General features: G+C 36.4%; 1 protein-coding gene across 1 annotated transcript in view; it reads right to left on the reverse strand.

The window, feature by feature from the left end:
- LOC306873385 (TBC1 domain family member 9-like) overlaps positions 1-9,073 on the reverse strand; it is a 32,609-nt gene extending 23,536 nt beyond the window's left edge. Inside the window, exons 1-2 of the mRNA XM_079422644.1 lie at positions 8,450-9,073; positions 304-414 (exon numbers count right to left, since the gene is read on the reverse strand). Of these exons, the coding sequence (XP_079278770.1) occupies positions 304-414; positions 8,450-8,570 (232 nt within the window). The 5' untranslated portion in view covers positions 8,571-9,073. The remainder of the gene's footprint in view (positions 1-303; positions 415-8,449) is intronic.
- Positions 9,074-16,556: the final 7,483 nt, after the last annotated feature.

The raw sequence follows: 16,556 nt of genomic DNA on the forward strand, positions 1-16,556 counted from the left end.
ACCGCACTTCCATGCATTAGAAGACTCTTCGTAGTCCTGCCCAAACACCGATTCCATCTGTGCTAAAACATTGACTCCTGCACTGAAGTTTTCCACGTCTAAACTGCAGTTTAAAAGCGGAGACAATGAGTGAACATCATGTTCAGCTGGGAAGCATTTGAAAGAAAAGTGGAGATTGATTTCTGACTTCAGCTTGCACTTTAGAGGCACTAGAGCATGAGGTAATGCTCCGGCAGCGAGCGGCCATCAGGGAGCAGAGTACTGCAGAACGGGAGGCGGCGGGGGTCCGAGGCAGTATGTTACCGTGGGCGATGGTCCAGTAAACCAGGGAATCGGGGGTCTGGTAGAGGATCCTGTACGGGGCCACACGGGCGCTCGAGTCCAGCACCACGTCAAGGGTACCAACCAGCAGACCTGTGAGAAAACAGACCACACACTCAGAATGACCGCTGCATATCAGTAGCCTAAAACTGACTCAACCAACAGTACTTAGAAAACAAGTCCACACAGACTTCATGCTTTTCAAAAACATTTGAACATTTTAGCTAAGGTTTTATTTCATGGAGATATTTATTTAAAAAAAAATAGTTTAATTTATTAAATAGCTTCAGTTTTTCATTTTAGTTTTAGTATCAGTTTAATGTTCGGGAACATTTCCAGAGCTGTTTGTGAAATATTATGTTTCCCAATGACCACATCATTAGACTCGTGTTGTGATCTTGTGATCCTTGTCTAGGGAAAGAGATGATTTAATATCATCCCTGATTTAAGCTTTAGCAACAAAAATGGCATTACAGTTCATTTTAGTGAATCAGTTCAAAATGTTCGTTTCAATGAAGTGATTCATCTTATCGTAATCTATGGCTGTTTGGTCAAAATGATGGTTCCTTTGATCGAATAATAATAATTAATTATCATCATTATAATCATAAATTTTTAAAGGGGTCATATGATGCTATTTTAAAGATCATTATTTTGTGTATTTGGTGTAACAGAGTATGTTGACATGCTTTAATGATCAAAAAACACATTATTTTTCAAATACTGTACATTATTGTAGGTCCTCTATGCCCCGCCCCCTCTCAAACACGTCATTTTCTTCAAAGCCCCTCCTTCCGACAAGCGCAGTCTGCTCTGATTGGCCAACTGAACCAGTGCATTGTGATTGGCCGAACACCACAAGTGCACGTTGGAAATAAGCTTCATTTTTCAAGTTAGTTTTATCAGTTCAAGTCCGAAAGGGGTACAGAATCGCGTGACCGACACAGTGATGATGCTCGTATGTATTTGCACACAAGCCGTGGTTAAGACGATTCCTGACGGGCTGTACACTCCGCTGTGATGTGACCCTGTTCCCCTCACACACACACACACACACACACACACACTTACACACGACGCGCTACACGCAAAGTTCCGCATTTGAACAGTCAATAGCAAATACTAATAACAAAACATACATACAGTCACTGATTCAGAAGCGCCAGATTGTCATAGCAAAGTCGGAATTGACCCTCTTTTTTAGAAATAGCCTTCGTGCACAGCTAGTCTTGTACTCTCCTAGGTTCACGAAACTGTCGTCCATAAAATGCGTTGCACAAATTCGAACATTTGGGTTGTGCTGTTGTGTTAAACAAATCTTAACCAATGATTCCTCAATGCATCTACTTTCGGAAGGCCAAATAATGTGCTTTTGCTTTCGCATAGAAACACACAGTGTCTCCCTGACATGACTGCATCAACACTACTGCGGTTACTGAAACCATGCATTCTTTCTTTGCGTTAACATTTGGGCGGCATTACGCAAATATTTCCACATCGTGACGTAGACATGAGGGGCGTGTTTGAATGAGCCGTTTTAGGAGGGCGTGGACAAGTCTTAACTTTTATAAAGAATATCTCTTTGGTTTTGAGACTTTAGTCTTTGCAACTTTAGGGATCTTATCCATGCACAATCAGCTTGTAACACTCCAAAGAGAAAGGAAAACTTGAAATCACATCATATGACCCCTTTAAAGCCAATTCAGAGCAAACAAACAAAAAAAATTATTTTTATATTATATTTTCATATACTTTATTTAATGACGGTACTCAAAAGTTTGGGTTAAATTCAATTTTATATTTTTATTCATCAAGAATGCTTTAAATTGATCAAAATTGACAGTTAACAATGTCACAAAAGCTGTTCTTTCTATTCATCAAAGAATCTTGAAAAAATGTATCACAGTTTCCACAAAAAATTTAAATAAGCAGCATCACAACTGTTTTCAACATTTATAATAATAATAAATATTTCCTGAGCAGCAATCAGCATTTTAGAGTGATTTCTGAAGGATCATTTGACACTGAAGACTGAAGTAATGATGCTGAAAATTCAGCTTTGCATCACTTTAATAAATGACCTTTTAAAATATATTCAAATAGAAAACAGTTCAACTTAAATTGTAATAATATTTCACAATATTACAGTTTTTACTGTATTATTGATCAAATAAATGCAGCCTTGGTAAGCAGAAGAGACTTCTTCCAAAAACATCTTACCAAACCCAAACCTTTGAACGGCAATGTGTGTGTATATACTATATACATATCTTCAAAAAGGAGAAGCATACTGACATTCCTCTTCAAAAGGTGTAGTTTAGCTCTAACTAGGTGTAGATAAGGTCAGTAGCAATAAAACAACAACCAACCAAAAACGCATCAGTCCTCAAAGGCTGCTGCATGTAAACCCCTCTGGGCGAACGCTGTTAGCGGCTTTAAAGAATCTACCTGAGGAGTGCTAGCATTGCCACAGGGCGAGAATGTGCTAACATCCCCATCAGAACATCAGACACCTGCAAAACCTGCAGATCAGAGGAGCTCGTACCTCCAGCACTCATTCGTTTCACAATCGAGTGCGGATCAGGCAGGTTCAGCCAGTTTGAAGCAAATGCCAATGGGATTTGAAACCATTTATTTTAGTTGGAGTAACTGATCAATCATGCACAATAAGACCAGGAATGCGCATTAGGAAAGTAAACACCCACGTAGCCGTTTTTGACGCCACAGATTATGCCAAAGTTGAATGTGTGAATCAGGATCCTCCAAACAAATCTGGCTTCCTGTTTCTGCTGGAGCTCGTATGTGCACTAACACCCCCCTCCTGAACACATGACTTTTCGTTCCTGCTTTCATATGCTCGGATGAGCCACGGTTTCCTTGGTTGCGAAACAAGAGAGCAGAGATTTGAGAGTACTGTAAGGAACACATGATCTATTCAGCGGCAAGAGCCCTGTGTTGAGCGCGGTATAAGAGAAACAACATTCAGTTCATTCTTTAATAAACCCTTTCCACTTCCAGTATTTCGAGTTCCTTTGACAGGCAGAACCAAACAACTATCTTCTTCTGTCAATTACTTGACATATCTCATGACATATTTCCTATTTTTTTTTATTTGTAATTTTTTTTTAAAAATTATTTATACATTTTATTTATTTTATTATTGATATATTTTAATATGATTGATAGAAATTATTTTACAAACACATTCAATTATATTAATTGAGTTTCTTCTGCAATAGATATTAAATATTGTATTCTTGGATCATGAATATTAATTAAGCTGCATGACTGGACAGTCTCAAAAGGAACGCCTGCCAGAATTGATATTCACACATTTTATGGCTCAAATTCACACTGTTACACAGAAGCAAAGTCGTTTAACACTTTCTATGTTATATTAGGGTTATATTACTCCACAACGAATACGAGCAACAGGATATGAAATCATACGCTAGGGTTTTCGTTTTTAACAAATAATGAATAAAAAATAAAATAAAGTGTTCAAATATACCATAGCAAACAGCATTTATGTTTGTTGTTATTGTTAACTAATGTTTTTGTTAATTGAAATAAAGCCAAAAATATAAATATTGGATGACAAACTACTAACTGAAATAAGTTGAAGTTAAAGTACTAAAATTTCTAAAACTGAAATTACAATAAGTTAAAGGTAACTAGATATAAAACTACTAAAAATTACATAAAAATCAGTCCTACATAAAATTACTCCAATTAAAATAAAAACTGAGAATATAAAAAAACAATTCAAAATATTAATAAATACTATAATAGCATATAAATAATATTTAAATAACACTGGACGTTGGTATTCTTTGTGTTGAGGTCAATCTGCAATGTTTAGATCCTCTTTTGGTCTAACTGGTCAGTTTGCACTACACAATGCCTCCTATTTTTAAAAATATGAAACAATAAGTAGCAATAATTGTTTCAATAGTAGGATTCTACATTGATGTCACAAGACCTCTTTGTGAACATGTTTAATTCAGCAAGTGGCATCCTGTCATTGTGTTTATAAAACATAAAAATTCTGCATTTTTAATCCATTGCATTTTAACCATTTGCATGTGGAAGGTCCAGTCAGGCGCACTGCATTATGGGAGACGCTACACAGTGTGCACTACGGTACACTGCACATTTTGACCACTGTAGTAGGGAGTGCTACACTACCTTTTACGGATATGCTTGTGTTTCCAATGTTGGCATATATGTGAATCCTGGGAACACAATTCAATCAGTCCAGTGATACTTGTTAGGATGCTTGGATAAGGAGTTGTGGGAGGAACATTTCATTGTTGTCTTTTCTCATTCTAAATATAGAATGTTCTGCTCTCAGTTGAATTCATCTCCGCGCTGACAAAAACAGCCTTACCAGCACATGGACAAAATCGATATTCTTCTGAACAGCATCAACCTGATACAACTGTATTGAATGGCAAATAAAAGCACAAAGGAGCTGTTGACTCCACCCGTATTTAGCCTCAGAAAAGACAATTGGGCTCCTTCAGCGTACATGCAGACCACTGGGCCTTTGGATAATTGATGAAATAATAATTGGATAATCTGATTTTTATAACCGATAATTTGCAAGTTTATATAACCGATATGCACAACCTGCATTTATTGTTTTACTTCTGTTTTATTTCCATCATGCACTCATTCAATCCTGTTTTATTTTCATGATTTGACAGATTACTCAACTCTTATTTCGTAGCGCCAAGTTTAAACTATCAAGCGTTTATGTAACGCACCTCATTTGTGTATTACCGGCAGTTATGTTAAATAAAGTTTAGTAATTAAAACAAAGCAAGTTGCTTTACATTTGAACAGGTTCGTAATGGTGGCCTTGCGTGCAATTCTCAATTTATCGGTGGATTCGATATTTGATTCAGAAAAATGCATAAATATCAGGGAAAATAGTCAAACCGATAATCAGTCAATCTGTTGCAACTGTTCTGGACGTCTTAATGGCAAAATTGGATCAAAGTATGTTTATGTTGGTTTAAAAATGCACTACTTACAGTAAAAATGTTTCCATATGCTTAAAGGTTGCTCTTTTTTAGCTCATGGCAATTTTTTAAAGCATTTATCAATTAAGCATCAACTTAAATGCCTCAAAAACAGACACAAATAAGTCAGCTGTAGAGTACATATCTATAAAAATAATACAGAGAATATGGCTCAATAAATTTCCTGGAATAATCTGATGGAAAATGCTTAAGACCAATGGTAAATATGAGCACGGTTTGAGACAATGTAGAAACACATGAGGGATTCCTTGAGTCTTTTTCTCAGGAGAAAATTGACCCATATTTAGCCACAGAAAAGACATTTGGGCTGCTACTGGATGCATGTAAACCTCCAAGCCTTTAGATAATGGACAACAACACAACTGTTCTGGTTGCCTTAATTAACAAATTGGAATAAAGTTTGTTTATGTTGGTTTAAATTTCCACTACCTACAATCTGATTGCTCAAAAGTCGCTCTTTTATAGCTCTTTTTAAGCATTTATCATTTAAGCATCGACTTTGTCTCAAATGTTTCTCATAAAATGCCTTAAAAATAGACACAAATGAGTTGAATGTTGAGCGTAGAGCTATAAAAATAACTCATTGATTATAGCTCAATAAATCTGATGAGAAATGCTTGAGTTCCTATGGAGAGCATTGGGAAACCTGAGCACAGTTTGAAACAATGTTGAGATGTCTAGAGGAGAAAATTCTGGTAAGATTCAGGTAATAATACCGAAAGCAAAGTCTCTGTTCAAAAGCACTTGTTCTCAATGAGAAACAAGTGAGGCATTGAGGAGATTGTGTGATTTATTTGTTCTCATGGGTAAATAAATGGAAAAATTGGATGAATCTACAGTATGGAGTACATGTAAAGAATAAAAAAAAAAAAAGAAAATGTTTGAAAAACCATATAATCATCATGCACAACAACACTGTCTTTGTCTATTCCACTTTTCTTATGATAAAAATTCACGTTTGAGATTTTTTTTCACAAGATATTTGGCCAGTTTGACGTATGTAAACTCATACATTGCTTTTTTCCTAATGCTTCTGGCCGAATGCCGGCTACCCAAGACTCTGTGGGTCAGTCTACTGGGCCGTGCCAGGCTCACTGACTCTCACTGGCACACAGCTCGCACATTTATGTAACAATGACATCATCTTCCCTCGCTAGTGTATGCTTTGTGTCTGTCTTTTCTCACTGACAGACACAAAGAGATAGATGCACAAATACCGGCAACGTTTCGGCTCTAACAACATCGATCTCTGCTATTCACTCCGAGTTATATCCGTAAACACATTATTTTTCAAGAACTCCCTTCAAGGCTCCAGCACGATATCTGTCAATCAGCGATAAAGATGCGAACGCCACACATACAGCACCTGTCCAGCTATGAATACAGGTCAGCTCACCAGGTGAGGTCAGTAAAGCATATTTCACAACACCAAACCAGCTCAGCTTCCTGTCCTGAGGCATTGAGAGTAAACTGAAGCTTATTGAGCCGGTTTGGTCACTAATATCATATTACAATGGCCATTAATATGTGACAATGGACCACGAGAGCAGTCATAAGTAGCACGTGTATATTTGTAGCAATAGCCAACAACACATTGTATGGGTCAAAATTATCGATTTTTCTTTTATGCCAAATATTAGGATATTAAGTAAAGATCATGTTACGTGAAGATATTTTGTAAATTTCCTACTAATATATCAAAACTTAATTTTTCATTAGTAATATGCATTACTAAGGACTTCATTTGGACAACTTTAAAGTCAATTTTCTCAATATGTTAATTTTTTTATTGCGCCGTCAGATTCCAGATTTTCAAATAGTTGTATCTCAGACAAATATTGTCCTATCATAACAAACCATTAATCAATGGAAAGTGCATTTATTCAGCTTCAGCTTGTTTAAAATGGACCCTTATGACTGGTTTTGTGGTCCAGGGTCACATATTTGGCCATTTTCATGTTATCAAAGCAATAGAGGAAATATTTAGGTTTTGTAACCAAGTCTAACAACATGAAAATGAATGTTAATTTCAGCAACTTTCCCAGACATCAGTTAACCTGATCTCTAGATATTAGTATCAGCCACTGAAAAAACCCCATCGGTCAACCACGGTCACATTAAACAATAATGAGCCATTTCTATGGTACTTGAATACATCTATACATCTCTGCATGGCCTGTTCACAGCAGTGATGGAAATAATATGATTATGCGGTTGTATAAATCCATGTAGGTCTATATAATGCACAATCATACATATGCACAATCATTGAATATACATAGAATACTTGATTCTGATTGGTCAGTCATGATATTGTCCAGGGCAACTCAGTAGAACTGAATTGAAACCAACTTTCTATCAATATAAAATCAGAATATTTATTGTCCATTCAAAATCTAATTTAAACTTTTTTTTTTTTTTTTTAATTTTGAAAAAGGAACTTTTTTGTGCAAATGCTCAAATAATGCTGGATAACATGAATCAGCAAGTTTGCACAAACTTGTCAATGCAGACATTATAAACATGATATATTAAAATTCCTGTTATTTTCAAATTATGCTGATAACATCATTGCTAATAATAAATAATATGTAATCAATTGTGAAATGGCTCAAATATTTTTTTAAATAAATAAATAAACTGAACAATATATACGACCAAATCACATTACTGTGAAAATAAATACATGAATAAATAAAATAAATCGAGGATTTTAAAAAAAATGTATTAGAGTACATCTTATAAATTTCAGCCGTTCTAATTTAAATTGCGCATTTAATTCAATGTGTTACTTTCCGTTTCTATGTAATTATTTGCGGAATATACAAGCAATACCTAAGGGAAAACAGTTTCAAAGTAAATCCTATTTTATTTAGTGACCTGTCCACACAGGTAAGAGCGCACTCGCGCGCACAGGTGCGTCTCCGTATACGCGGCGTGACCAACAACAGCGCGCGTCCACCAGAGTGTGCAGGCATGAATGAACGAACACACACACACACACACACACACACACACGCGTGTGTTAGTAAGTTGTCATTATAAACAACATGCGGTTGATTGAGTAAACACGGCTTTACCCGCGAGCCCTTCTCCGCCGTCTCCGTGGCCCTTTCTCTTCTGCAGGATGAAGTATGGATTCGCTCTCTCTGTCATCCACAGCGCGCTGGCCAGCAACACCTCCCCAGGGTTCACCCACATCTTCTGCTCGGGTTCCTCACGAGGACATCAAACAAACCTCAGATGCGTGGTCCAGTATGTGGTCGCCGTCCTGAAGCTTATCCAAGCGTCACTGCGATATAAAAGGGAAGCGACGCGCTTCGAAGATCCGACGGCGGTATAATGCAAAATTATAAGCTGTCAGTAAAATATAGCACTTACTGTACCGTGCATGTGGATAAACATTCAAATATGTTCATTTAAAAATGTGTACAGTCCTCCCGGAGCTCCCTGCGACGCTCGCGCACCTCACACTACACAAATAACACATCAACAGCTTTCTTATTAAAGGACGACAGCGGCTCCAGCGCCTGACGATGACTGACTCATCCCGTCAAGAACAGGACTGATGTATTCCGGAGGCTAATAATGAAAGGCGAGGATAGTTTCAGCGTTTAAACGAGCACGCAAAATAAACAATGCCTGACATTTCTGCCGTGCTTCAATGATGCTTAACTCACTAGCGCCACTGCAGCGCGCGTCACGGCTGTGGGCGGAAAGCACGGTGATCATAAACAACAAAAAATGATTGTATATATATATTAGGTGGTTTAGGATTACAAACTGGGTTCAACTAAGTTGTCGCCATCAATAATGTTTAATAAATAAATAAATAATAATGAAGACACACACACACACACACACACACGCATCAGTGAGCGTTTGAACTTTCTGTAATAGTTGCGTATGTGCTATTGCCCTACACCAACCCTACACCTAAACTTAGCCCTCACAGGAAACTGTGCATTTCTGCTTCCCCCCCCCAAAAAACTCACTCTGTGTGATTTATAAGCGTTTTGAAAAGTGGGGACATGGGGAAATGTTCTCATAAGTCACCTTCACCTTGTAATACCTATGTCATTATACAAATAATGTATGTCCTCATTTGTCACAAAAACACATGCGCGCGCACACACACACACACACACACACATATATATGTATGTATGTATTGAAAAATGCTTAATTCTTCATATAATGTAATGTGTGTGTGTAGGCCTATGTACATACATATAATATTTTATTATAATACATATATCTACAAGTTATATGGTTATAATTTATAATAATAAGAAAGGTATATATAGTGTTATTATTTGTGTATCAAAAATGATTCATTATTAAAATAGAACAATTATTAAATAATTATATTTTTATATATTTAAAATGTATGTATATACAGTATATGTATGTATGTGTGTTTGTTTGTACATTATACATTATTTTTTAAATATATACTATATATAGAGTATCATTTTCCTATACTTAAAATATGATGTATACATCATGATATATTTTTTCAATTATATTCTATATAATATACAGGATTATATATAATTATATAATTTATAACAAGATAACCTTTTATATCATGTTTGGCTAATTGGCTGATTTTCAAATAAATAATCATATCACATTGTCATTTGATTTTAAGTTTTACAACAAAAGGACACAATTCTATTTTTGTAATTGCCTTTTAATGAGGTTCATCGAGTTGAGGTGAAGCTCTTATACTTCATAAATAGGTTGAGTAAATAAAGCAGTAGCTGATGTTTGCACGAGGTGTTTCCCCATCAGTCGTCTGTGAAGGATCAGAAGCAGTGTGTTGCTGCGTGTGGCTAACCGCTGTGTCAGTAGTTTTAACACCCCTGCTCGGCATCACAGGTGGGACAGGTTGAAGTTCAAAAGGATGAAGCAAAACAACCGCATAAACACCCAGAGCGACAGCTTCATAGCAGGAAAACAGAGGTGCGAGTGGCCATCAGGCATCCATTACTGCACTGCTGCTCTGGTGGTTTGTCAGCCGCTGCTGGGTGAGAGGCTGTAGGAGATCGAGCTTTTTCCTAAACCAGACCACAGCAAGAAAACAAACAAGCTCGTTTTAGCGGCGCTGAAGGGTTGCACAGAAAACTCAACTGGAAAGTGCTGTGAACTTGGAATAAGTGATCATGTACAGTCAGACACAGTCACACGGCACTGTGTTGTCATGCTTAGATTATAGCTTAAAAGAGTCTATTACAACTTAGCCAATCAGGATGCAGTATTCCAGAGAGCCGTGTAATCAATTATACAGAACAAAAGCAGGATGTTATGTGTGCTCACGTCAACTTGGACAGTTTTATAATTCCAACAAATCATACAAATATTTCTTACAAAATACCCTTCAATAGTGAAGTCTGTGGAGATTCTGTGAGCTCTGAATGACTCATTTGTGTTGCATTTCTCACTCATTTTCTCACTTCATGAAGAAAATGTGGGACTTTTCTGTTACATGTGGAACTAACTTACTTTTCAGAGACAACCAGATCAAAAATTCCTAAATGACGCATTGCAAGCATTACATCAAAATAACGTCAAGCCAGAAACACAACAGAACAAGAAAGGTTTTATTTGGATGTCATACTGACTTCAACCTACAGTAAATTAACCTAGGCCTAAATGAATCTCTAAGGCCTGTAATGTAAGAATAACCTTTAGCAATATTTCAAGATGAACACTTACTGAAGCAACTTTGCTTTACTTAATTATACACACAGAAATATTTTAGAAAAACAAAACCTTACAAAGACATGGATATAGATATAGAGTGAAAACTGATATTTATTTACATGTATTTTATGTGAGTAGTCTGCTTTACAGTTATAAAGATTTACTTTTTCAGACTATTACAGGCATTACAGGGTTATATTAGGTCACTTATTCCCCATCCGGCATATTAATACTGCATATGGTTATTCTGTGCCATTATGAAATGCTTCTGCATGTTCTCAAGGTTAAGCGCTGTGCAAATCCTTGATTGAAGCCTGTACATCAGGTTAGTGGGTGTTTTGAGGGTTTTCTTTATGACTAATGACTTTCCCCTTCTAATGTCTGCTCACCACAACATTACCAAGAACAAAACGATGAAATCTGTACTTTTTCTATTTTTGCTTGTATGACTCATCTATAAGAATATATGACTAATATATATCCTCAATCTGACTGTTAAACCAGAGTGTTCCTGTTTTTTCACCTACTTTATATTAAAGGACACACGTCTAACACAAAAATAACTGTGTTGTCTCGGTGGATGTTTCACTTCTGGAGAAGCTCATGCAGATGCAGAAGTCTGACAGCACACACTTCACATTATCAGCAGAAACCAGCTGAGGCGTAAATGTTCTGCTACTGGAAAACCCTGAGAAAATTATGTACATGCGGATCGTAAACCTTGTTCAGGCAAGGGACCCTTTAGTTGGCGAATGGAGCAGGGAGCCTTTTACAGTTTACTCATTGTATTGAAGATAGGTGTTAGAACATGACCATTCCCCCAAATGGCTTAATTATCATAGAAAACAACAAGGTCAGCTGTTTCACTGCTTCTGCACCATTTGAGACTATCACATCCTGAGGAAATGCTCATGTAGAATGAGCCATCGCAGACAATAAAGTGTCTGGACTTCATTAACATACAGACACAACAGGAACAATTGCTTTTATTGGGGGCAGTAAACTGAAACAGGATGAAAGGCTTTAGTTTAGGATGTTTGGGGTTTATGTAGCTGTTCTTTTGCTACTGCTATGCTGCAATAAACTTCCTCATTGAGGTCTTAAATGTCCTATTTTCTTACAGTATAATCCATTTTAACATGGGAGGGACATGTACATATCTGTGGTATTTTAGCATTATTTATACGGTTTTAGTATGTATAGCTTTTACTTATATATTTTAGTTTATGTAGTTTTAAATAGTATGTATTAATATTATTTAATTAGCATTTATTTATATATTTGAATTTATTTTATTTTAGTAAATAATATTTTAGTATGCATTGATATATTTAATGACTTTTACTTATATAATTACATTTTATTTTTTATATAGTGAAAATTTTTACATGCTTTTGGCATTTAAAAAATAACTAAAACTGTCTTTCTTTCGAATTTCAGCTTTAGTTGTTGTAATTTTAATACTTCAGTTGTATGCCATGACATCTATTTGCAAACTATTTTATTTGTTTGTTTTAGTAAACAACACTGTAAAACACTAAATGAAGTGGGAGACAGTTATGCATATAGTGCCTCCACTAGAGTGCAGTGTGTCTTTGGGTAATAATCAAATTTATATTCTGAAGAGCAGCCATAACAGAGGCAGCGAAGCATCTGCAAAGACCAGAGCACTAGCAGACATTCAGGAGGAAGAGTCGATTATCATTCAAAAAACCTCTTCTTCTCATATGCAGAGTTGAAAAGTCCGATTTATTTTCGTGAATCTGTTATTTAACCCTGTATATACTTTTTTTTTCATTCGGTTATATAAATTATTATTATACAATTTACTATACTGTATATTTACCTCTTTTTTTCCCCCATCCAGAGTATTTACCTGTTCGAGTTTGATGTTTCCTTTTCACTCAAAATCAGAAAAACAGAAAAAAATACAGCCCTACATTTATAAAGCATATCATTGCCTATTTAACTAACTCCAGCATAGTTATCTCTTTTTGTTTGTAGCTTGCAGCCTAGAGCTAACTTTTTTTCCCCGATTGATTATCTTGGAGCGTGGCAAGCTACAGTTTCAAAGTACTTCTTCAACACTTTTTATATATATTTATTAGATGTTAAGTGATGTGTTATTAAAAGACATTTTGCTGAAAGAGGAAGTATGGTACCATACAAAGGGTCATGTTAGGACAAAGGACAAAGGAATTTTGGCAGCTGCATCAGCCAAGATACATTATTGGTGTTGGATGGCTGGACGTGACAAAATATTTCCCTTTTTGTTCCACTAAGGAAAGAAACTATTGTTTGAAACAACTCGAGGGAGACTGAATGACGACTCAATTTTTATGTTTCGGTTGACTGTTCTTTTTATGCCAGTAGATCACAGTAATAAAATCACTTGGAGACTTAGTAAAAAGCAGTATGCATGACGGGAGTTACTGAGGAGAAGACAAAACCATGTCAAAACTACACCATGAGTCTTCCAGTAAACAGCAATGAAGAGGATTGCAGCCAGTAAGACAACGTTGGATATCCTGATAGCAGAGAACCGGCAGGGACACGTTGAGTCGAGTTATTGACATCCAACACAAAATGACAAAAGGTTCATGATCCAAAATTGGCAGGACATCTAGATTTTTGCTGCCAACTTTAATTAAATAGGTGAAATCTGGTTTGCGCAATGCAGGGAACATCCATCACCATCGAATAACCAAGCAAGAGCGTAAGCAGGGTGGCTGTAGGTCTATAATAAGGAACAGGTCGGAAATCCAGGCCATGCTTTTGGGTTAGAACGGCCTGTGCAAAGCCCAGATCCAACAAATGGAAAGGCTACTCATAGATGAACCTATGAAGCAGAGGTTGTGTTTGAAAATCTAAAAAAACTCCAACATGAACAGCCAAAGACATCATACAGGAGTTTGATACTGATGCCTTCTGAGATTAGGAAATGCTCTGGTATCCACCCAAACAGTCACGCCATGACTAAAAAGCTGTATTGTATATTTTTCCCTGAAAGAGGGTGAGGCACATCCTGAATGACATTAGATTTGATTTCAAAGCCAAAATAAGATAGGTCACATGACGTGCTCATGAATCTAGTTGCACTTGAGTAGAGCTCCGTACGTTTGGCCCTTTCTGCAGTTTTTTTTTTCGTTTTATTTTAAGTTTTATTCATTAATAATACTTTCACTGATGGCATACAATCTGAAAAAGCAGGAGTTGTTTCCGTCGGCTTCTCCGATTAATAAGAAATTCAAGTTACCGACCGCGAGCGATATGATGGACAAGATGGCGAACACTGTTACTCACTTTGAGGATATTCTAAGAACCGAGTTGACAGCGATGCGGAACGAGTTCGCTTCTCACATATCGGTTGTTCAGTCGCTATGCTCTAAACTGGATCTTCTTACAGAGGAGATGAGAGAACAAAAGAAAGTTGTTGCAGATCACGATAGGCGAGTAGACGAGCTCGAGCAACAGGTTGTGGACTTACAGGATCGCAATAGGCGCAGCAATCTGCATCTGGTTGGATTGCCTGAAGGTTCCGAAAAGGAGAATTTTCGGGTTTTCGGGTAAATCACGGGTTTTCGTCTTTAAATTGCTGCGGTACACGGACAGGGAGCTCATTCTGCGGGCCGCCAGACTTCATGCCCCGGTGAAAACTTCAGACGGAGCAACGCTGTCTTTCTTTCCAGATTTTTCTCCAATCACTGCAAAAAGAAGTAGTGCATTTTTGCCAATTAGGAAGGAAATGAGAGAAGCTGGCATCCAGAATTTTCTCTTTTATCCTGCAACGTTGAAGGTCATTCTCAATCAAGGTGAACCTAAAATGCTACACTCCCCAGAAAAAGCAAGAGTTTTTCTCAGATCCCATTCATCCACCAACTCTCAGTGAGCTTCAGCTGGACATTTGCTGTCTAATTGGAGAAGAGATGCTCTAAATGGTTGGGTGACTGTGTTCACTTTAATGTTCACTTCTTAATTCATAGTTACTAGAAGTTTTCATTGTGCATACAGTATCGCTTACGGATTATGATGTTATTTTATTTATGTTTCTAGTTATATTCCTTCTCTCTCTCTCCCTTTTTTATTTATATATTTATTTTATTTTTAAAATAGAGATACTACCTGGTCAGTATGTGACTATGGGGCCAATGTTGGTGCGTCAGTAATGTGCAGGTTTTTGTTGACGCCACGGACCATATTAAGGGGTGCAGGCATATCAAGGTTTGTTCTTGGTTTGATCTGCCATAGTTCATGGGAATGTGTTTATATATTTTTTGAATAGTGATGGGAAGGGTGGGGGGTGGTTCAATGGTAGACTCAACTGGTTTTATTCTCAAACTTGTATTTTGTCTTATTATGCAGTAATTATGTTCGATACCTATGACCGACCTTAATATTCTGAGTAGTAATAGGCATAAATGGCCCTCACAAACATACAGGTTTTCTGGATCTTCTCCGAAGAAGAAAGATTGATATAGTGTTAGTTCAAGAATCCCATTTGAAAGATTAGGATATACACAGGTGTAATAAGTGTTATGAAGTGGTATGTCACTCATCTTTGGATACTAAAACCAAGGGTGTCCTAATATTGCTGCGGAAGACTTTAAATATGACTATTTTAGATAAAGGTTGTGATACAGATGGCTAGAATAACACATACATAAAAATAATAGTGGAGAATAGGAATATTGTATTTCTTTCAGTTTATGCCCCTTGTACTTCATCTTCTTCTAAGTGTAATCTCTGTTCGCAAGGATCTTCAGGCACGTTTTTGCATAGTTTTTTTTTTGTGTGTGAGAGTGCCCTTCTCTCTCATCTTTTTGGACTCAGCTCTCACAGGACCTGTTATATTTGTTGGGTTTTATTATTTAAATAATAAATAAATAAGATAAAACACTAAGTAGATTTTCTGTAGAAAACATGAGGGGCTCTTATGTATCCAAACTTTCTGCCAACACTGTATTCAGTTTTAGTGCCAGGTTAATGTTAGGACAGTTTTTTTAGGACAAATATTTGACGTTGCAACTAAAATAAGGTGACCTGATGTTGCATGAAGCCGGTTTCGTTTTTTTACCCAGGTAAGTTGGTGTTTAGTTTGAGCAAACTCTGAGTTTAGAGGCTCAAATAGGTGGGTTGGTTTTGAGCAGGTTTTGTCTGCATTTTTGATGTTGTGGGTTACATATACTACTAATACTAATTAATAATAATTTAACAACAATAATATTGATATACAATTCTCCAAAAAGCACACTACAAGTAGTAAACAGTAACCATTGTAAATAGTGAACAAATCAAAACAATAATATATTACAAAATAATTATTTTATAAAAATAACAACCTATATAAAACTGCACTATCAATTAAATATTTAAATATATATCTTATATTTAAATATAAAAAATAAATATGTGACTCCAGACCACAGAACCAGTCATAAGGTTAAATTTTTCTAAATATTTTACACGTCATCTGAAAGC

Source organism: Barbus barbus (assembly GCF_936440315.1).
Source record: "Barbus barbus genome assembly, chromosome: 8".
In the NCBI taxonomy this organism is placed as follows: domain Eukaryota; kingdom Metazoa; phylum Chordata; class Actinopteri; order Cypriniformes; family Cyprinidae; genus Barbus; species Barbus barbus.